The sequence below is a fragment of the Magnolia sinica genome, chromosome 5 (genome assembly GCF_029962835.1).
Source record: "Magnolia sinica isolate HGM2019 chromosome 5, MsV1, whole genome shotgun sequence".
NCBI lineage: Eukaryota > Viridiplantae > Streptophyta > Magnoliopsida > Magnoliales > Magnoliaceae > Magnolia > Magnolia sinica.
In genome coordinates, this window is record NC_080577.1 from 83,016,321 (window position 1) to 83,041,205 (window position 24,885).

The 24,885-nt window shown below is 37.6% G+C and overlaps 1 protein-coding gene across 1 annotated transcript; it reads right to left on the minus strand.

Annotated features, from left to right (window-relative positions):
- Nucleotides 1–9,761: 9,761 nt before the first annotated feature.
- LOC131246213 (very-long-chain 3-oxoacyl-CoA reductase 1-like) lies at nucleotides 9,762–16,847 on the minus strand. Its single transcript, XM_058246117.1, has 3 exons — nucleotides 16,119–16,847; nucleotides 14,534–14,603; nucleotides 9,762–10,139 (listed from the first exon to the last, which is right to left on the minus strand). Exons 1-3 carry the CDS (start codon nucleotides 16,757–16,759, stop codon nucleotides 9,885–9,887), a joined length of 966 nt encoding a protein of 321 aa, XP_058102100.1. The 5' UTR covers nucleotides 16,760–16,847; the 3' UTR covers nucleotides 9,762–9,884.
- Between the last annotated feature and the right edge of the window lie 8,038 nt (nucleotides 16,848–24,885).

Below are 24,885 nucleotides of genomic sequence, written 5' to 3' on the forward strand. Positions count from 1 at the left end.
GATGAGGAACCGGAATGTGGACAACGAATGGTACGTTTGGTCCGATGTTCCATGGAATAAAAATAAGCAAAGAATAACAAGGAGGGTGATGGGTTTGAGTGGATCATATTTTTTGAGCAAACTCACCAAAATGAAAGTTTTAGATTCAAATGAATTGAAATATTCATAAATAAATCACAACCAAGAACTTAAATCTAGAAGGAAATAACAAATAAACTACTTATAAGAGGCTATGGAGATAGGTTGGCTGAAAGAAGCATTTGCGAGCCGAGAAAGAAGAAGTCGAAATGGGCAATTTGGGATTTTTCCTCCTTTTTGTTCAATCCGTGCCAGATTCAACTAGCCCAAGTAGGTGCTCGGCTAGCCGAACTGGTCGATCAGCTATGGGCTGGCAGAAAAATCCCCATAAATTTTATTTTTATATTTTTATTTTTTATGTAAATAAAATAAAATAAAATGAATAAATAAATTGCAATAAATGAATATTAATCAAGTAATACAACATAATCCAATATAACTTTTCAAATTGGAGAATCTGACACTGTCTAGTGGTTTTGTCAAAATGTCTGCAGGTTGTTTCTCAGTATTAATGTATTCTAACATGACAATCTTGCTTTCAACTAATTCTCGAATATAATGATATCGTATGTCGATATGTTTTGTTCGAGAATGTTGAATAAGATTTTTTTGATATGTTTATAGCACTGGTAATGTCACGGTATAGATTCATGGTATCTTGATCAATACCATCATCTGCTAACATACATTTCATCCACATTAGTTGCATGCATTTATTTCCTGTTGTAATATATTCAGCTTCTGCGGTGGATAATGATACTGAGTTTTGCTTCTTGCTTATCCAAGAAACAAGACAATTTCCAATGTAAAAGCATTCACCACTTGCGGATTTTCTTTCATCGACATTACTTGCCTAATCAGCATCAGTATATCCAGTAATTTGTAATGATGTATCATGAGGATACCATAAGCCTAAGCTAGTTGTGCTAGCAACATATCTGATTATTCTTTTAACTGTAGACAAATGAGATTCTTTAGGGTTAGATTGGTATCTAGCACATATACCTACGCTGAAGGAAATATCAGGTCTACTAGCAGTTAAATACAATAGACTATCAATCATGATATGGTACAGAAGAAGGTCAACATTTTTACATGAATCATCTTTAGACAATTTGAGTGTTGTAGCCATGGGTGTTTAAAAATTTTTACCAATCTCAAAGCCAAATTTCTTTGCAAGATTCATCACATATTTGGTTTGAGAGATAAATATCTCATCTTTAAGCTATTTCACTCGGAGACCAAGGAAATAATTTAGTTCACCAACCATACATATTTAAAATTCTAACTTTATCGAATCTGAAAACTTAGAGGAAAGGTTAGTAGTTATTGATCCATAGATAATATCATCTATATATATTTGAATAATTAACATATCTTCATTACATTTTATTTTTATAAACAAGGTTTTATCAACACTTCCCATTTTAAAATTTTGACTAAGTAGAAATTTGGTTAGTTGTTCATACCATATTCTTAGGGCTTGTTTTAAACCATACAAAGCCTTTTTAAGATGGTATACATTATTAGGAAGCTTGGGATCTTCAAAACTTTTAAGTTGTTCTACATAAACTTACTCATTTAAGTCACCATTCAAGAAGACACTTTTGACATTCATTTGGTATATTTTGAAATTTTTATGGCATGTAATGGAAATAAATAATCTGATAGATTCAAGATGAGCAACTAGTGCAAAGGTCTCATCATAGTCAATCCCTTTCATTTGAATGTACCCTCGTACAACCAATCGTTCTTTATTTCTTATAATATTACCTAATTCATCAGATTTATTTTCAAAAACCTATTTAGTTCCAATCACATGTTTGTCAGAAGGTCTAAGAACCAAATACCAAACATCGTTTCTAATGAACTGATTTAATTCATCTTGCATAGTCAAAATCCAATTTTCATCAACAAGGGCTTCATTTACATTAGTCGGTTCTATCTGGAAAGTGAAGCAAACATGATTACATGTATTTTCTAACTGTCTTCTGGTTTGAACACGAGTGTGAGGGTTACTAAGTTTTTGTTTAGTCAGATGATCCTTGACTAATCTAATCTCAGTTGAATCTAATTTTGATGATGGTACGGATTGATTGAAAACAGAAATTTCATCATCTTGATCATAATGATCATAATTAGGTGTGACAGTTTGATCATCAATAACAACATTTATAGATTCTTATATCACCACAGTCCTTTTGTTCAGGACATAATATGCTTTAGTATTTAGAGTGTATCTTAAAAATATACTATCATCACTTTTAGTTTCAAACTTTCCCAAATGTTCCCGATCTCATAAAATGAAGCATTTTTTTCCAAAGGTACGAAAATATTTCACAGAAAATTTTTTATTAAACCAAAGTTCATATGTTGTTTTATTTTTACCTGCTTTTATATAAACTCGATTAATAATATAACAAGCAGTATTAATAGCTTCAGCCCATAGATTTTTAGCTAATTTTGGACTGTTAAGCATAACACTCCTCATTTCTTGTAAAATTCTGTTTTTGCTCTCAGCAACACCATTTTGTTGAAGGGTTTTAAGAGAAAAAAAAATCATGTAAAATTCTATGGTCATTACAATGCTTCTTAAAATAGTTATTCTCAAATTCAGTGCCATGGTCACTTCTTATTCTGATTACAGAAAGTTCTTTTTCGGTCTGGATGCATTTAATTAAGTTTTTGACTTCGTCAAAAGCATCCGACTTTTCTCTTAAGAAGGCTACCCATGAATATTTAGTGCAATCATCTACTATAACTAAAAAGTATTTCTTACCGCCTCTACTCTTCGTTTGAGTTAGTCCAACTAAGTTCATATGAAGTAGTTCAAGAGGTCATGTAGTAGTTAAGGAGTTCACCTTTTTGTGACTACTCCTAATTTGTTTGCCTATTTGATAGGAACCACATACTTTATTTTCTAACTTTTTTAGTTTGGGTAGACCACGAAGATGATCTCTCTTGCTTAATTTATATAGGTCTCTGTAGTTTATATGTCCAAGACATTGATGCCACAGTTCGGTTTCGTCTGTTTGGACTATGCAGCATGAATGATTTGTTGAGCAAGAATCATCAATGATATCACAATTTTCAGAGGTTCTTCGACCATTTAATATTATATGGCATTGATTGTTAATTATCTCACATCCATGATCTAAAAATTTTACACTATGATTGTTATCACAGATATGAGATATGCTCAGCAAATTATGTTTTAATCCTTCAACATATAGCACATCTTTAAAGATAGGTAGATTAGGAAGATTTACATTACCTCTTCCAATGATTTTACAATTGCTGCCATCTATAAAAGTAACTGAGCCGCCATCGATTTGATTGATGTCTGATAGAATCACCTTATCACCTATTATATGTCTAGAACATCCATTATCTAGGTACCATCTTAAATGGCTACTTGCTTTGAAAGGTGTGTGGATAACAAGAGACTTATCTTTTAGAACTCATTTCATTATAGTTTTGGGTTTAAGAGGATCGATGACTATTCACTGTGTTTGGGAGTAAGACTTTTTCTTGTTTCGACTTACTCGGTTATTTCTAGAGTTAGATTTCAAGAGCTCTTTAAGCAAGTCCACTATCTTATTTACTAGATGAGGATTATTATTTTGCCTTTGATATTTATGATAGTTGGCCTTAGTTTTTGGATTAGAAGTTTTTTGAAAAGGTTTTCATTCTTCTTTACTTCCTTTATAGTTTCTACTTTAAACTTTGAAGATTAACATTTTACAAATATGGGAGCATAATTTTTAGATTTTTCTGTGCGATTTTTGATATATCCCAAACCAGATTTGTCATCGCTTTGGCAAGATGCAGTTAATAATTTTTCAAGCTTCTAGTTTCCTTGCGTGTATATCCAAGTATCTTTTGAAGCCTTAAGAAAAGGAACTTCTAATTATAAATTCTCATTTTCAGTTTTGAGATTTTGAATTTCAGAAAATTTCAAACTTAAATCTAGTTTGGTTTTCTCAAAACAATCAGAAAAATGAGATTTTTTCAAAACTGATTTTTCAAGTTCTATTTAAAGATTGGAAAAGTTTTCTTTTTGAATTTTCAGTTTAAGTGCAATCTTACAACTTTCTTTATATAGGGTGTCATAAGTGATGTGAATATCGTATTCATTTTCAGAATCACTTACAAGAGTTTCATAGTCAGAAGTTTCACATTCATCTAAGGAAGTGATTCTAGCTATGGTCATGAAATTCTTTTGATCTTTCTTGGCTTCTTGGTCAGATTCGCCATTTTTTGAATTAGATTCAAATTCTGATGATTCATCCCAAGTGGCAATCATTCCTCTTCTTTTATATTTACATTTTTTAGGACATTTTGAAGCTAGATCCCCATATTCAAAACAATTAAAGCATTGGGTGTATTTAGATATGGATTTTCAAAAATTAGGATTTTCTTTTCTTTTGTCAAAGGATTTTTAAAAATCTGATCTATTTTTATTTTTGAAATTTTTATAAAAAAAAAAATTTAACAAACATTGCCATATCATCCTCATTCTTCTCATTATCGGAATTTACATTTGTATCTTTGGATTTAGATTTAGAGGATTTAAGAGCTATGAACTTGTTTTTAGGAGCTTTGAAATTCAGCTCATGGGTTTGTAGAGATCCAACTATTTCTTCAACCTTCATAACATCGGTATCTCTCAATTCCTATATAGCAGTGACTTTAGATTTGAACCTGTCAGGAACTGATCGCAATATCTTAACACAAACCTTGCTTTCAGTAACTTTTTCTTCAAGACCCCGCATCGAATTAACAACGTCATTTAATTTCGTATAGAAGTCCATGAATGACTCACTTTCTTCCATACAAATTTCCTCAAACTTAATTGTGAGGATTTGAATCTTAGACTTTTTAACAATATGAGTTCCATTACATGTCATTTCAAGAATATCCCAAGCTTGTTTGGTTGTATCGCAAAAAATGATTCTTTTGAACTCATCTGGTGATAGAGTACATGTAATTACATTTAAGGCTTTTGCAGTAACGCTGCTTTCACTTTTCTAAACGGTGGTCTAAAAAGTATATGCAATTTCTTTCATAGACGTGGTTCTATCCTCAACCAATACTTCCATCATCGAAGGGGTCCATTTAGTCAATGTGGCTTGCCACACGCTTTCATCAATAAATTTTAGAAAAAACTACATTTTGTCCTTCCAATAGGAATAATTTGAGCCATCAAAAGAAGGTGGCCTAGTAATGGACAGACTATCGTAATTTGACATTCTAATAGCTCTGGATCTTGCTCTAGGAGGTTAATCCCAAAAAGAGCAACCTCGCTCTGATACCACTTAAAAGGACGAGCTATAGATGTCCTAGATGGGGGTGGGGGTGGGTGAATAGGAACATACAAAATAATTCAATATAATGCAGAATAATAAAACAAATATTCTCAATCGCTTAAAGTATTGAAATTTTGATTCCAAATAGTTCGTAGGATAACCTTCACCTAAACAATTTAAGTAGGACAACATTATTTCACGACGTCTTTGAGATCAAAATACCAAACTTAGCAAGAGACAATCTAATCACAAGGAAAGCAATAAATAAATAAATATTCACCACCACTGCTCAAGGAGTTATAGTGGTTCGATGCTTAACCCCATACCTACTCCAATCCCAAAATTACTACCCTTGTAATTTTGGCTTTTAGTATCTTAACATTTTCACAGGTTCACCTTAACAACTTAAAACCGTTCTTGTGATTTTCATAGGCTATCACAACAAAACTCTCTTTGTGATTTTCACGGTCTCACCATAGAACAACCCGCTAAGATTTCAAACTATCTCAGAAAAACCCAAAATGAAATGAAAATAAAATAGTACTTATCTTCAAATGGCGAGTCGATGACGTAACTGTAACTTTAATGCAACGATTTTTTTTCTTAAGATATAGATAAAGCTGTGTATGAGTTCAACCCAAAAAGAATGTAGGGATCTAATATATTTTCAATGAAATGAACGATACCCTAATGCTATAAATTCGATTATCTATTTCTCAAGTAAAGTATGAATTACTCTATTGAAAAATGATTAAAACTAACTTGAGAAAAGAAAATGAAATAAGCTAAATTAAAATAAGATTTACTTCACGAATAGCTTAAGCAGGCCCTAACTTTCTCTCCTCACTTGCAGATATTGCTAATAATTTTTCAGTGTGGAAATGAATGAGAGAATGCCTCTATTTATAACCAAAGGTCTTGGAAATTCGGTTAGCCAGATTTTCAGTTTGGTTGGCCAAATTCTAATGATATCGATCCAACGACACTTGGATTTCTTGGGATAAGGTCTTTCAAAAATTCGGCTGGCTCAAGTCAAAATTCGGTTGGCCGAACCCTCAGTTAGGTTGGCCGAATACAAGTTTCAGCTGGCCAAATCTCCCTGAAATCAAAAGATTTAAGGTCGGGAAAACTTAACCGAACATACTCGAACTGGCCAAACAGACATGTTCAGCTGGCCAAACCCAAGGTTGGGCTGGACAAACTTGCCGCGGAAAATCTTTGTTAAGCAGTAAACTTGCCTGAATTATTTTGGGTTAGCCAAAGGTAATTAGGCTTGCCTAACTAGAAGTCACGTTGGCCTAACTTGAGTGCATTTTACTTAGAATTATGCTCATTATGATGTTATGTGAAATACACCTAACATATGGTCAATCTAAGGTCATACCACCTGATGGTTGACTCATACAAAGTGTTATGATGTTCAACCTATTTATTTTTACGGCTTGAGATGTTGAGTCTTCCTTGAGATGCTTGATCGAGTCTTTAACAGTCATTCATGAGTTATTGAAGGGTATCTTCGTGAATGCTTGTGTTCCTTTCAGGACTACGAAATTTGACAATCCTAATTGTGTTTAATTATAAGCACTTACAGTTTATATGCTATCCAAACCATTTATAAGGTCATTCTCATGGGATGAAGTGAAAACACCATAAACTTATCCCAATACAAAACTTTTGTGGCCATGTGAATGTTTCAACGGTGATCACTGAATTCCTAGTATTTCCTCTCCATGACGCGCTTAAGTATTGGATATGCCCCCTTTTTCTTTTTTCTTTTTTTTTGTCACGTCCTAAAATAAGCTCAAAAAATAGATGGATGGGGTGGATTTCTCACATCATCATGGTGGGCCCCACACGGGAACTTGGTGGGAAAGGTTTTGGCAGGAAATATGTGTGCTTTCCAGTGGGGTGTGGATTTTGGGAGGCAGGGGTAACAGCTTAATGGGTGAACCCAGGCCGTGGGGCCCACCTCCATGTATTTGTATATGTTGTATATCCACGTCGTCTATCCATTATGCCAGCTCATTTTAGGGCATGGTCCCAAAAATGAGGCAGATGAACTACACCACGGGAAAACAATGGTGACTGACCTACCACCGTTAAAAACATCCTCGGTCCCACTGTAATGTTTATATGCCACCTAACCAGTTGATAAGGTCACACATACTAGAAGGAAAACACAAATAACAGCTTGATCCAAAACTTTCGTCGCCCTCAAGAAGTTTTTAAGGGTAGGACTTCAATCCCTACTGTGTGGTCCACTTGGGACTTGGATCTGCCTTATTTTTGGGACCATCCGGTAAAATGAGTTGGCATAATGGATGGACAGCATGGATATACAACAGATAAATCAATCTGGGCCCCACAGCCACGGCCTCACCCAATCCTGTGCCTTGGATGACCACGAATTCAAATCATAATGGCAAGGAAAACAAACTGCAATTAACAGCTTTTAAATGGTAAATGATGGGCATAATGCTAATAGGTCTTTCAAATCCGACCCCATTTAAGAAACGGTGCCAGCGACAAACAATCTATTCATTGCATGATTTCCGAGGACCAACTTGCAGATATGCTTACAAACTACTTTGCAGTAGTTAACTTATTTCAAGCTTCATTAATGACATTTGCCGACTGTACATGTTGTAACCTATCATATTGTCTGTACATGTAAGGTGGACCACTTGTAACTCACATTCTATAGGCTTGGGATATCTCTTACATTGATATGCAAGCAGGTACTGCATATGCATAGTGGGGTTTTCATCTACCTCTCTTTTTTGGGCTAATGCCTTAATATCAGTACAATGAGAATGTTGCATAGTCATCATGGTGGGCCCAAATAACCCTTGTTGCTTGGTACACCTCATACCATGCTTACATGTGAGTTATATATAATGATAATAATAATAATAATAATAATAATAATAATAATATAAGAAAAGGAGCTGGACTACTTTTATCATGAATTTAAAATTCACCTTTTAATTGAAGCGCTAGCCATACTAAAAAACTACTTGTTAACCTAGCCTCATTTTATCCATGTCACCTTTTCCCAACCTTTTATTCTCATTTCTTCTTTCTAGATTCGAAACGTTTAAAAGGGTATTTTAATTATCTATAAATCGTTTAAATCATTTTCATTTGGCAAAAAACTCACTTAGCATAAGAAATTCCATGAGAGAGCGGAAAAAAAAAAAGATAATCCATCTCATCATGCATCCCAAGAAGATTTATCAACGTTTCCATGCCATTGCAGAGGCTTTTTACCTAGAAACTACCCATCCATACGCTTCCAAGGCCGAAATCTGTTAAGTCTCTTTGAGTGGAATGAGTATCCTGCCCAAGGATGACTTCACCAATTGCTCCAAAGATCCTCCGTGTAGGAAATAATGAGAGCCCAGGAAGCATATAAAGTCACTTTTCAAATTCTTTTTTTCCAAGGATTTTAAGAGATATCACATGGCATACCGTGATCAGAGGCTTACCCTACTACAGTAGGGTATTTGTATTTGTATCATGGGACTCACTTCAGCAGTATTGCTGGGCAGAAGCCGTTGTGTATCACAACCAATACGTCCATCAGATGAGCAGCCCTCAGTTTTCAGATGCTCCAGGTTACCCCCAATGGCTGAAAATAAGCTCTCAATCCAAAACTGTGGTGGGCCATAGCATTGGAAACAAGGTGGAAGGAGTCGCTGCACGGCCTTCTGTTTTTTTTTTTTTCTTTTTTTTTCTTTTTTTATTAATGGTCTTTGACCCTTCATCCATGGCAGATCAAGGATATGGTTTTTTTTTTTTTTTCGGGTCTTCACCTTTCATCCATGGCAGATCGATGATATGGCCAGCCTGGAATTTGTATGCGCAACATGATGGCCACAGTGTAGACCTTCCCTCTCAAATTGGACCGTGCTGTGATCCACCTGAGTTTCCGTTTGGGCTGATTTTTGGGCCCTGGGGTAACGAGAGTTGACACAGCCAATGGATGGGTTGGATGTTGCGAATACACCACATGGGGCTCCACTTCTTGTATTGTTTCCCTTTCTAAGTTTATATATTGCCAGTAAAACAAATTTTGCAAAATTTTAATAATATCACCAGATTTTTCAAAATATCAGTAGCTTTTATTATTATTTGTTTTCACGATTTTATCACTAAATAATAATGGAATTATCACAATTTTTAAGTTGTTTTTTTGTTATTTCATTATATACATATACATTCTAAAATTTTGAAATTACTTATTAAATATTTACTTTTATCTTTTACAATTTCTGCAGGATTTTCTGATAATATCATCGTCACCATTGTATTCACCATCATCACCTCCATTCCATTGAGGGCAGAGAAATATTTAACTCAAAAACACCCAAATAGAGAAATAGAAAAATCCATAAATGAGAAACAACAGGTGCATTAAAAATCTAGAGGTTTGAAAGTTAAGATCATCTTTGAAATTTTGCCAAACACCCAAAAAAGAGGAGAGCAACCTGATTTCTACTCTTTCTTCCTGGAGTCCTTCAGTTGTCCCCTCTTCCTAATACCAAGGCAGAACCCCAGCCGCCACGCATCGATCGCAGCCTCCGGCAACTGGCAAGCCAAGCACCACATTACGGAATGTGGCCAGTATGGTGTGCATCGTGGTTCATAGCCTACCCAGCGGAGGGCAGCCCGAGCATAAGCATCTGTTGATGGCACGAGGAAGGATGATCGCCTGATCGATGCCATCTTTGTTGCCACATACAATGGAACCTGCATTTAAGAACAAATAAATATTGAGTAAGAGACAAAACCCAAAATACAGAACTCAAAGTTTCCAAAATCTCCAAGTAATAGGTTTGCTAGAATGAACATATGAACCAGCACAACACATGCCGGATCACCAGTAGCCCATTGGCACACACAACTCACAACGGAAACTTCACATTATTTGGTTTTGCCAGAAGAATTCATGCAACAATGATGCACCTAAAATAAGGAGTGCATGAAACACACAGAGTTGGCGTATGCCTATCTATAGGCATTGAGCAGGAACCCAAATGGCCTGGGTTTTCAGACCCCATTTTGAAACATGCCAGCATCCCTGGCAATGAACTGTCTTGAGACAGTTGGAGATGGGTAAGAACCAACTCAGTTGCACCCCTCGACTCTATATTCAACCGGTTCGGGTTGACTCAATGACTCAACCGAGTCTTTACTAGACTAGATTCAATATGTGCGAAATTAAATTATTAATATTAAATAGAAATGTATGCTTAAAATAGTTACAAAGATGCAGAATATATCAAAACTGCTGATGCCACAAGAGCAACTAGTGGAGGACCTGGTTAGAGGTTCTCTCCTCCTTCAGAGATCAGGGTTTCAAACCGCCTCTTTTACTTTTTATTTAGAAGAGTTTTTCCACCTGAGTGATCAACTATGAGAGTCATTTCAACAAATCACACCAAGTCAAGACCAAGTCAATTGCAGGAACGAGTCTCCTAGTGACTTGAATAGAAATCCCGATGAATCGAGTTGACTTACCCAAGTTTCGAATCAAATCACTGAGTTTTAGAACTATGCACCCACTGTGGAGACAATCTTTCCAATCATGAATTGAATTTGTTCCATATGATGCTTAAGTCTAGTTCTCTCATTCGGGTACTACCACTTTTCTATATGATAATGTTGGAGCAAAGGAATTGTTGTAACAGAACATTGATATAGAGCCATGGATCCATTGACAAGAAAAAGATACAAAGCTGCAGGTTGGAGCAAAAAAAATCATAGCATGCACAAAAAACAGCTTGGGTCAAGTCATTCAAAAGAGAAATCATTTTATTGCCAAAAGTCCATGAACTGAGTCAATTACTGTATGATTCAAGGCAAAATCTCAAAATCCAAATATTGTACTGTGATTTTAATGGTGTTGATCCATATACCATCATTTATGAGCAAAACTTTGATACACTGGCAGAGTTTGATGGATGAAATGCAGAGGCACTTAGAAGTTACTAAGAAATTGCACACGTGGCATACAAGTTAAATTTAACCATCCAAATTTGGTACCCAGTGTAGATGTATCATGAACAGAAAATGAAGCTTACTTGATTACCTGACTATCAGATTGGTGGACATTTATTGGACGGTTAAAAATGAAAAATATCCAATGGTCCTATTTCTACAAACAACTGTCCAAGAATCAGATGTTAGAATTGTTCAACCAAGCTGATCTTGGGATCAATGTATTCAAAATTGGTTACGTAACGGACGCCATAATGGGCATTATGTAACGGTAACGGTCATAACCATTACGCATTATAGGGTCGAAACAGCCATTACACACACACACACACACACACACACACACACACACACACAAAAGAGGTCGTAAAGGCCCTCTAACAGTCCCATAACGGCCTTGTAATGGACTGTAAGGGCCCCATAACGATCCCATAACAGCCATGTAACAGTTTTTTTCAAAAAATAAAAAGGACCGTAACAGCCATTACGGCCCGTATCATAATGGTAACGGTGTGACCATTACGGCCAACGTTACGGTTTTGGAACACCTTGCTTGGAATTGTGACTTGGAAACAGTGGGCTGCATAATATAGGAGGTTTAATTTGAGTTAACACATGCCATGTGCACAATTTCTGAGTACCTGTGTACCAAATGTCATATTCAGCCAGAGTATTATATGACTCCTCAACCTTTATACTTTTTGTTCCTCTTGTGCTTGATCACTCCTGACTCAAACATGGCTGCTATTAGGCCTCATGTATAGGAGAGGCAGGGCAGTGTTCAGACTGGGCGAGTCCAGGCCACATTAGGCTCCTTTTATAACCAAGCCTAACCATGGGCCTAAAAATTAGATCCGAGCCAAGCTTGTGGCAGGTCAGGCCCAGAAGTCTGATGGAAAGGACCTACTGGTGTCAATCTTAAATCTTCACTTACTCTAATTCGGGTCTTTAGAAGTAGTTGGTCTGAAATAACCAAGTAAAAAAGGTGATAACCAAGAAAAGGATGATTCACTGCACCAATGATGCAATCAGCAGCAGTTGCATGTGCAGTAACACTACAGTAATGTGCTACAGAAACCAAGGTTTTGAATATCATTATTGGGGGATGTAACGACCAGAACCAAAAACAAAATGATACAAGGTGCACTGAACTCTTATCAACCAAAAAAAAAAAAAAATTTGGCCCAAAAAATCTTGAAAATTTATTGGGAAAATAAGAAAAACCTATCTTGTCTTTGTCTACTGGGTTGACCTGTTAAAATTAGACAAATAGGTGCAAGTCGAACGTAAGTCAAGCATGATTTGGTGGATTAGGGTACATTGCACTGAAATACAACAAAAGGAAAAATAAATAAAAAATAATATTTTACCCTACTTTTGATTTTTCCCAAAATGGTCCTTTCCACTATGATTCTCAAATCATGTGTTTTGATCCTCAAAATAGGCCTAATAATCTAAAACTAGTTTTTAAGCTTCCTCCATGGTCAAAATGAGATAAGTTGAAAATAACAGAAAAATTGAAAATAAAATTTTCAAAATGAGGCCTTTATCTATGGCGCACCAATATGGCCCTTTTTTCCTGTGACAGACAAATTCACCCCATATCGTGTATTTGTAGTAACGGATTTGATTATGATGCCACTGATATGGTGGTATTGCAACCAATATTTGAAACCATGACAATGGGAAAGTTTGAGGGGACAGAAAAACCCTAAACCCTATTAAGAGGATAAGACCAAAAGGTCCATTTTTTTGTCATAGTTTTTTTTTTTTGGCTCTAATTTTATTTAGAACCTTCCCTGGAATCAACCCAAACTTCTAGCTTTGGATTTCTTCTTTCCTAATCTATAAGTTGAAATACTGAGTAGGAGTTTTCTTACCCATTTTGGAGATCCAATCATTTGTGAAGGATAAGTTCTATGGTTCTTTTTTCTTTGTTATAATGTTTAATAAGACTATTCCTATATTATAGTTTATATATTTTATTAACTAAAGTCTCGCATCTATAACTATTCCTACAAAAGTAGCATTTCAAGTACTCTGTCTTGGTTCAGTTAATTTTTAAACCTCCATATTCTGAAGCCTTTCCAAAAACCTCCAATTTAGCCAAATTGGAGGATTGGAATTGGAGGATTGGAGGAAGTATTTACAATTTAGAGGTTTAAAAATTAGCAAAACCAAGGTAGAATATCTGAGATGCAACATTAGTAGGACAAGTAAAAGATGTGAGGCTTTGGTTAAAATTGTTGGCCAGGAGAATCCTCAGAAAGTGATATCACCTGTACCTTCACTCAATTATTCAAAATGATGGAAAGATTAAGAAGGATGTCTCCAACAAATTAGAGCCACGCGGATTAAGTGGAGATGTGCCTCTAGGGGGTGGTTTGATCGCCAAATGCCAATAAAACTTCAAAGAAAACTCTTAGCTGTTAGACTGGCAATTGAATTTGTATGTGACAGGGTGTTGGGTCACTAAGAGGCAACATGAATAAGGTATGAACATTGCAAAGATGAGGATGTTGAGATGGACAAAAAGAGCAGGAATGATAAAATTAAGAATGAGGTTATCCAAAGCAACCTTAGTTATAGTCTCAATTGGAGTTAAGAATTATGGAAAGTGGCACTTGGGTACATTTGAAGCAGGAACTGCACCTGGGCAAGCCAAACAATATCATTCTTTGTGTAAATGACTACAGTGAAATGATCATACAAAGTATTTGAGTACATGATAACAAAAACAAGATGGAAGTTCAACACTGAGGTCTTGGTATCGATTCCCTAGTGGGGGTGGCTAACAGTGATGTCTGAACTGACAGTGCTTTGTACTAACAAGCTACCAAAAAAAAAAAAAAAAGATGGAAGGAACCATCAAACCATCAGATATTTTATTTAGTACCAGCAACATGTAACATAAAAGAAATGGCAGATTATGAGTCTAATCAGTGTAAGTCACAGAAAAAAAAAAAAACAAAACAAAACAAAAACTCCAGTCTCCAAAGGACTGCCATCTCATAGAAGATAAACTCTTTTAACTTCAGAATAAATGCAAACAAATCATAATGAAAGCCAAAGTCACTTTTAGAAGAACAAAATGAGGAAAATAGAGTTACTTCAAGAATTCATCCACTGAAAAAGGAACATACCTGACATTGCACATCAATCCCACTTTTCTTGTACTCAACATAGAGGCATCTTGAGAATTGATCGATGTAGCTGAAAGTAAATCGAAATATGCCTTCACTTAGTACGCTAAAACAAAAGCTACAAGAACCCACCCAGCACTGCTACCCAAATCCAAAACACACCTGAAAATAGGGGAAATAAACATAAAAGACAGCCGCAGACATTAAGGGCCTTTTTGGAGGGGTGTACATCCAAACCTCATATTGTTTTTATCTGAAAGGATTTCTAATACAAAAGGGCATTTTCTTTATTCAAAATGTCACGAGTGGATGCGGAAATGAGTTAAAAGGCCCCTTTTTTTCCCAATTGCTTCCTTTCTTCTCTCCCTCAAAATGAATCAGATATGATGATCCTATCTGATTCAACCAGTGCTGGCCCACATGCAAACAGGCTGTAAAGGTTTGAACTTTGAAGCAGCATAATCAAACTAAGCATTACTGGGTGTATAGTTCATAATCCATCATCAACTAACAGTAGGATTTGACATAATACACTGCCTTGAGAACCGCATCAGGAAGACAATTAACAGGCTTGATCTTTTCCAGTATTGACAGTGGACATTGACCATAAATTCAAGTATATGGTTTATACACATGATGGTGCACCACCATGAGATCCATCTCAAGATGACAGTATCAGAGCACACAATTTCCAGATCCATAGAGGAACTGACATGGATTATCAACCATAGACCGCAAACTAGTCTATGACTACACAGAATATAGTTTTCTCCACCTGACCAGATCCTTCCAGGAATTAAGAAAAGGGCAGCTGACCATATCCTGAATTACAGCGTAGGCTTTATAAAACTAAGGATTCCCTAATCCTTGTTCATGGAAAAAGATTCAAAAGTGGCATAAAAGATCAAATGGTTTCATCAGATCTGTTTGCTTGCACCAAATATCATTAAATTCCATGATCTTTTGCACCAAATGAGACTGACCAATCATGAAATTTCATGAGATTTGGGGCAACCAATCGCAACCTTCATGAAATCATCGCTTCAACTAACAAACATAGGCATGAATCTGTTAATCCTACAGGCCTGTGCTACCCAGTGGCATGAGTGAACAGGGCATGCGAGCGAGCAGAACATACGCGTACAAGCTCCAAGATGCTCATCAGGCAGGCCCCACCATGGATATGACCTGGCCCAAAAAGTAGGCCAACCAGAAACCCTAACCACTGGATTTGAGGAAAAATGGACGGCTAGGAAAACTTGACCAAACAGTTAAACCCATCCAACGGACTTGATTCTCGGACCAGGTGACATCCAAAGTGGAATCAAGCTTCTACGAACACCGCAGATCTCATACACCTGTGCTCCAAAACCCATCTTCCTTCCATCAAATACAGATATTCGTGGCCACTATTCAATTTCCACACATCAACGTAACCAAAACAGAACACTTTTGTACTATTTCAATTCCCAAAAACAGAGAATGGGTGTATGAAAATCAATTATATGGTGAGTGTAGTTAGCAATTTCCCATCAAGAGAGAGAGAGAGATAGAACAGAAATGCTGAGGAAGTAAGAGAGCTTACGCTTTCGTGGCAGCATACACAGCATACAGAGGATCGGACGGTATAACAATGGCGGCACCAGACCCAATATTGACGATCGCGCCCTTCTTCTTCCTCAGCATCCCAGGCAACACCGCCTGCGTCACTTTCGTTGTCCCCTCCACATTGACCTTTATCAGATTCTTCAACAGATCTTCATCGACCTCATGGAAGAACCTGGCATACGGGTACGAGACGCCGACGTTGTTTATCAAGATGCCAACATCCAGCCCCTCAATTGCATCCTTGATCCGTTGAATCCCGTCCGTGAGATCACCGGAGAAGTCAACGACCACGCTCTTGATCTGGGTCTTGCTGAACTTGGCCTGGATGGCGTTGGAGACCTCCTTGAGCTTATCGGGGTTACGGCCCACCAAGACTAGGTTGAGGCCTTTCCTGGCCAATTGGAAGGCGAAGCTCTTGCCGATGCCATCAGTGGGGCCAGTGACGATGGCCCACGAGCCGTAGCTCTTGAGGTTTTTGGCAGGTCTGAGGAAGGTGACAAAGACCCATTTGAGAAAGGAGAAGGAAAATCTGAGGAGTGAGAGGATTCCAAGAGATGAGAAGAGAAGAATCCAGGTGGGTTGGGATTTCAGAGTCTCAATGCAAGAGTAGAAATCCATTTCTCTTATCTTCTTCTCTCTCTGTATGTTGGAAGAGAGAGAGAGAGAGAGAGAGAGAGAGAGAGAATTTCAGAGGAGAGACGGGTGGATGCTGTTCGGAGGGATTTAAATAGAGAACCCAGACGAAGACTAGAGTTTGGAGCTGTTTATTTTGAACAGGAGTTTGGTATTTGACGGACTTGGGCCCACCATTTGTTTACGTAAAATCCAACCCGTCCATCAGGTTCTATTTCCCGTTTTAGGACTAAGGAAAAAATTAGAAGGATCCAAAACTCAAGTGGACCACACAATACGGAATAATGGAGATGGGATTCCAACCATAGATTTGTCTTCGGTGCCACCATTTTATGCATCTTTCATCAAATCCTTTAATAAAGTACAAATCACTAGGAAGAAGCAGAAAAACACAACTCATCATTCTAATCACAGTATCAATCGGGCTTCATTGTGTGAACTTGGAGGTTTTATGAGTAGTTTTACATTGTTCTCATTTTGTGGGCCTTTAGAGTTTCGGATCCATCTAATATTTGTTTTTTAGTTTACGGTTAAAATACGTTTTCCTACCTGATGGACGGAATGGATTATATATAAAGTACTTGAAACACGACAGAACTTGAGTGTTACAGCAGCTGCACTGAGGATTCCGGCCCGTCCGTGCGGTACGCGGACCTACTGCGAAAGCCTTTTGCAGGAACTAGCACGCGGACTCACTGCTAAAGCTTTTGCAGGAACCCAGCGGGGCTGGCTCAACATTTTTGCGCGCCAGACAGGTCATAAAAATGAAGCTTTTTAGTTTAAAAAATAAAAAATAATAATAAATTTAAAATTAAATTATAAATTTATTACTTACTTTTTTAAATATAAATTTATTGATTAAATTTTTGTATTCAAGTTTATCCAATAAATCAATTTCAATAAATAAAATTATTAACCTGTTTAATCTATTTTGAAACATAATTATTCGTAAATAATTTTTTATAATCTTTAGTTATGAAAAACTTCTTTCTACATATGTAACTGTAACAGGTATGGTAAGCAATATTTTATATGCAATAAAACAATAGTTTTTTTTTATTGTATTAAGTATTTCAATTGGAGTATTTATTTTTATTTTTGCAACTTCTTTTAAAACTTTTAATTTTGAAAATAAATTCAAACCGTTAGAAAAATGAAGTTAGAATTTAATTTAGAAAAATGACATTAGAATTTAATTTTTTAAGAACTTAATTAGCAATAAAGTAGGTAGTTGTGGTCCTAGGTTTTAGGAGAAGAATTTATTGGGAATGATGCTATTATTTTGAAAAGATACGATAGATATATACTGTTATTATTGATAGTGCTAGTTTTTAGGATTTGTTTTTTATTTTCAATTTCAAATTTGTAAAGTAATTTTTAGATGTTTCTATTTTGTAGGCCTTTCAATAAGTTTTATTTCAAAAAATTTAAACTTTTTTTTATTCTTCTTAATTTTAATTTTGTTATAATATAAGACTTTCATAATTAAGAAATTTTAATTTTATTATTATAATATAGTGCCTTCATAATTAAGGGGCCTTACGCGATTGCCTCACGTACCTACCCCTTTGAACTGCCCTTGGCTAGGTGGGGACTTCCGTGATGTTTGTGAGAAATCCACACTTTTCTAAACTCATTTTAAGACATGATACCAAAAATGTGGATCCAAAATCCAAGTTGGCCAGTTGAGAGTAAAAATCAGGGAAAGAGTTTTCTATGGTTGAAACCTTCTTAGGATCTAACTTGATGTTTATATGCCATCCAAACCGTTTATAAGATCATTATCACTCAGATGAAGCCAAAACACCAAAAACATAGCCTGATATAAAACTTTGTGACCATACTAATGTTTCAAACCATGGTCATTGAATCTGCACTGTTTCCTCTCGTGCGGCCCACTTGAGTTTTCAATTCACCACATTTTTGAATAATATATTTTAAAATTAGCTTCAAAAATGGATGGCCGGTTTGGATTTATCACAAACATCACGGTGGGCCTCACCTACTATCCCAGTGCACGAACTTCCTTGTAAAAGCCTCCGTAGAAAGTCGGTGGGAACATAAGTGGGGCCACCGTGATGTTTTTGAGAAATCCACACTACATCTATTTTTTTCATCACGACATGAGACCAAAATCGAGCAGCGTACCCAGGGAAAAGGTGGGTATGGAAATTACTACCGTTGGAACATCCTTTAAGTCTACAGTGATGTTAACGTGCCGGCCATACGGTTCGTAACATCATTAGCCTACCCCACGAATATTTCAACTATGGACGTTCACTCTTCACTTTTTCAGCCCACTTAAGCATTGAATCCGGCTCACTTTTCGCCAAATGTCCTGGAATGATTTTAGGAGCATCACAATGACCTAAAAAGATCTCACAAAACGGATGGACGTAGTGGATTTCTTACCTACATTCCGAGCACAGGTACTCTCTGGAGAGGCTTTTGCAGGAAATCCACGTCCGTCCTAGACAGATGTTTTTCGATTCGACGCCAAAAGAAATCATAGGGCAGATCCAACGGTGAAGAAATATGGTAGAGCTTACTAGTAGTATGACAAGTTTCATGAAATGATTACGAATTAAAACCGTTCAAATAGTGAGCCCCACTATGGATAGAAAGGACACCCAAAATATGTTCTACATGGGGTGCTATAGATATCCCTGGGTGAAAGTCCCTAAACCCTCTTGGTTCTAAAGGTTACTCCAACATTTAGACCGAGTGGATGCATGAGCGCATGAGGGTCGTATATCATTAGGCCGCGTCTCCCACTGTGTCGTGGTCGGTTGGAAGGGGGTGCGACCTTACCTGCCTGAGAGGAGGGGGCAAAGCTACGCTGAGTTTGACCAGCTCGAGGAATGGGTCCGCTATCGACGAGCTGGGCCCGATATTGGCAAGCGGATAGTGAGGTCTCTTCCACCTACCTTATTGTGCGCGATGGGGCGGCAATCTGGTTTAAAGTGTAATAGACCCCGGTGATTTCCCCAGAGAAAAACTGTACTGATATGTGGACTTATTGAGCAGAAATTGCATATTCATTCATTCACTATCCACTCGGGCTGGTGGTGCGTAACTATCTGTTACGTGTACCTTCGCATGGCCACGATTTCGGTTGGGTGCGCGACTAACCTGAGATCAGGAGTTTACCATATTGAGTCGGACTATCCAAATTTAGGTATGAGACTGGTTTGGATAGAAGTCTCTTGTGGTGGACCCCATAGCCTGTGATACTACGTACTATCATCTCGACTTCACATTCCAGCATGGTCATTTCATTCACACCGTATATTACATTGCATCCGCAGCACTTAGCATTTTGGGTTACTATGTTTTTATACTTATATGGCTTAGACGGACTTAGCAGGATTTGCATATTGCATTGCATCATCGGCATCTGATATTTGGCTTCTACATTTGCATAGCCAATTCACATTGCGTATTCTGTTATTGTATGATTCATGGACCTACCAGTATATTTCCACTTACTCTAATATCGTATAATTCATGATCTTGTCAGTATTTCCGCTTAATCCAATGATGTATGATTTATGGGCTTTATGGTATACTTGGTACTTATCTTATGCACACACTTTCACCACCCTCTAAGCTTTTGTAAGCTTATGCACAATAGATGCGTGCAGGTGGCGTTAAGTTGCAGCAGCGTTGAGCTTGGAACGTGTAGCTGTCCTCTGAAGTTTTGATTTTGACATATGTATTTCCTTCTTAGCATTGTATTCAAATGATTATATTAGTGAAATGTGGTGATGATGTTGCCTTTATGATTTACGTATACTTGTGGTTATGCTTCTTATGAGACAAATGTACATTGAAAAATCCTCCTTGTAGGATCCCAGGATCGGAATCTGGCATATGAGTGCCGGAATCCGAGAATGGGGCACTGCGGAGGCTGTCAGCGCCGAATTCGGCGATCAAGAATTGAGCCCGGTTTCCGAGTTTGGGGCATGACAGGTAGCCTTGAGTAAAATGGAACTTGGAAAATGTAATGTGATAGTAAGATGGAGATTCTATGGAGATTTACGATCAATTTCAATAACTTCACGATCAATTCCCTTCACTTCACCGTCAATTCCATGCATTTCACAGTCAATTCCGACGATTCTCCTTCACTTCACGGTCAATTTCAATGATTCCCCTTCACATCACGGTCAATTCCCTTCACTTCATGGTCAATTCCATGCATTTCACGATCAATTTCAGTGATTCTCCTTCACTCCACGGTCAATTCAATTCATTTCATGGTCAATTCCCTTCACTTCATGGTCAATTCAATTCATTTCACGGTCAATTCAATTCATTTTGACGAAAGTTTCGTGGAATTACTAGAATTTACTGTGATATGAAGGGAATTAATCGTCAAAATGAATTGACCGTGAAGTGATACCAATCACGGAAGCTTCGCGGAATTGCTGGAATTGACCGTGAAGTGAAGGGAATCGACCGTGAAATGCATGGAATTGACCGTGAAATGAATTGAATTGACCTTGAAGTGAAGGGGAATCGTTGGAATTGACCATGAATGCATGGAATTCACCGTGAAATGAAGGGAATTAACCGTGAAATGAATTGAATTAACCATGAAGTAAAGGGAGTTGACCGTGAAATGAATTGAATTGACTGTGAAGTGAAGGAGAATCGCCATAATTGACTATGAAATGAAGCAAATTAACCATGAAATGCATTGAATTAACCGTGAAGTGAAGGGCAATCAATGGAATTAATCGTAAAATACATGGAATTGACCATGAAATGAATTGAATTGACGTGAAGTGAAGGGTTTGACCGTGAATTGAATTGAATTGACCGTGAAGTGAAGGGGAATCACCAGAATTGACCATGAAATGAAGAGAATTGACTGTGAATTGATTAAAATTGACCGCAAAGTGAATGAAATTGACCCCGAAATTAATGAAATTCACTTCGAACTAATTGAAATTGACCACGAAGTGAATGAAATGAATGAAATTGACTGCAAACTGATTGAAATTGGTCGTGAAGTGAATGAAATGGATTTTCGACCATAGACCTGATGAAATCTTGGAAAATAACTAAGTTGGTTTGCTAAAGTAGCTTTTCCTACCCCAAAATCATAGATGATACTAAAGTAACTAATCTTGGTTTAGAAGATATTTTTGTTAAATGAATAAAAAAGGAAATGAAAAAAAAGAAAGAAATTTTTTTTTATATGCTTATATGCTTATAGCTACATACTCATATAAATATGCACTAGAGAAAAATGTAGGTGGATTAAAGTTTTCCATGTTTAAAAAAAAAAAAAAGAAAAGTGTGCAGCCCCGTCATGGCACTACTGCTGGTACAGCAGCATTGTCAGCATTTTAATTAACCGAGCCATGGGAAGCCGCAGCTGTCAGCATTTTAATGGCTGCGGTTATAATCCGTAGCTATAGAACCCCAGCTCCTAACAACCACATTTCTGAAAGAGCAGGGGCATTTTCGACCCGAGTACGGAGCCGTACAGCCGGGGCAATTATTGACTGGTTGAAAGCAAGTGGGCTTAAAAAGGTTGGTGGGCCATATATGGGTCGTACAGTTGAAAATCTCTAGAGAGATTCTCCACTCGCACTTTTACACGCGGCATATACTCCAAAATGGAATGCTTGAAGTACAGATTGGCCGTTAGTAGGGTGGGCCACTCCTTTAGCTAATCTGGAAAAAATAATTCTTCAGTTTATTTATCATCCTTGCAGCAACTATAAACAGCAACTATAAAAAATGAGGACCGTTGGAAATTTCATCTAACCTTTTCCTTGTCTCCATAGAGGGCTGGATGTATTAAGTTTTAGACGGCTTAGATTTTATTCCGTACAATTTGACCCATGGGGAACAACTTTTTTACGGTTCAGATGTCCTACAAGAATTGCAGATTAGCATGGTGCGTGTAGAGAGGATGCGTGTAGAGAGGACACGTGTGTGGGCGACACCCGGACGCGGATTTTCTGCGGAAGCCTTTCGCAGGAAGTTCCTGCACCGGAAACCTAGGTGGGACCCACCGTGGTGTTTGTTAGAAATCCACCTCGTCCAACCGTTTGGTTAGCTCATTTGATGGCATGAATGCAAAAATGATCCGGATCCAATACTAAGTGGGCCGAAAACGTGGGCATTGAACATCCACATTTACAATATTCACGAGGCCACGGAAGTTTTGAATCAGGATAATATTTATGTTTTTTAAGTTCATCCCAGTGGGAAAGACGTTATGAACGGTATGGATGGCAAGTAAACGTCGCTGTCGACCCAAGGGAGGTTTCAGCGGTAGGAATTTCTCTACGTACTAACTTCTCCTCTAGTGCGGCTCACTTGAGTCTTGGATCAAGATTTCTCACAAACATTAGGTTTCCATTGCAGGAAATAATGTTTAAGTTGTAGTGTCTCATCCAACACGCACATGGTATCCATGTCCAGAATTCAGATCCAAAAGAAAAATCGAGCTTCATAGCGACCGAACGATCTCAACCATCTGACTTTGCTCGTTGGATGGAGCCAGTCATCTGATTGGCATGATTTTCGAGCGGCCCTCCACGGCTTAGAACTGACGACCTGAACTGAAACGCACGACTGCCGCACGCGTGGCAGATGAAATGAAGCAACTGCTACGGTTTAAAAGTGGTGGTGAACTAACAGGAGAGTGTAAGGGTTTAAATAGGGTAGGAAGATGTAGGTGAGAGTACCTTGTTCTCATCGTCATAAATTCAAGGAAATTGGTGTATGTGGGCTACATTCCAACTATGTAGTTAACCACCACTTTTGAAAATGGTAGGAACTCTTCCTCCTCACACGTGGCAATCATTTTACGTCTGGGGCATGTTGCAGATGGAGCATATCTCTAAACCACACTGATCAAGAAATCCTATCCATTGAGTTGATGACATCAGGTGGATGTTTTAAAAAACAAACAAACGAATGGTCTGAATTCTAATTGCAAAATCAGATGATTGGTATCATTTTGTCAGTGTTATTTTTCTTTGTGTTCCATCCACAATTATGTCAGCGATTTAGACGGCTTAGATTGCCAGCCAAGTATGCCACGTATGTGGTTGAAGAGGGACCATCATTTTTAAATGGTGGTCAACTATCACAGGAATCTCCCTGTACAGATGTATGCGTATGGAGTTGTTGCAAGTAGATGAGCAGAAATTAGTTGAAACTGTCACATTCAATTCAACTTAAAATATTGATGGAATTGAATGCGTGTACGTGAGAGCTGTGCGGAGAGTGACGTGTCACGTGAGAGGTTCACACGTGTGAGGATAACAGGCGGGCCAAAAAATATCTTCGTAAACATTCTTCAATTTTCGGCTCTCCAATCTCATCGTGTGGACCACACACGTGTGTTGAATCTCGAACATTCTTCTCCTTTTCTTTTTTTTTTTTTCTTTATCCGCGTGCAGATGTGGCCCACCTGGTAAGCTGGCCCGCCTGAGGCTTGGACCCTCAACATAGGGGACGCGGATTGCATCCTACCCCAGGGCTCTGTGAGGCCCAATGTGAGGTAAGTGTTTTATCTACGCTATTCAACGCTTTTCTCAGATCATTTTAGATCATTTTAAGGTATTGGACAAAAAATTAAACAGGTCCACAGCTCCAGTGAACCACACCAAAAGAAGCTACAGTGATAATTACACCTACCAATTGAAACCTTACACCCTGATGTGTTTTACCATCCAACCTATTTACAAGGTCATGTAAAAACTTTTCCAGCTCCCACGAAGTTTTTAAAGTGAATGTTCAATATCCACCTTGTGGGTCACTTAATCCTTGGACCAGTCTCATTTTTTTGGCTCGTAACTTACAATGATATGATAAAAACTGATAAATAACGTGGATAGAACACTTGCATCACGGCGGGCCTCACAGAGCCCTGCCCAGACAAATTACCGTCCGGGCCTGGTTGGAAACAATGGGCATCCCAATATACAGAATGCCAGGTGGCGGGATGCAGTCCGCTCCTACTTGCATCTTACCCAAGCAGAACTCTGTGGGGCCCACCTTGATGTAAGTGTTTTATTCACGCTGTTCAACGCTTTTATCATGTCATTTTAAGATATGAACCAAAATATAAGGCAGGTCCA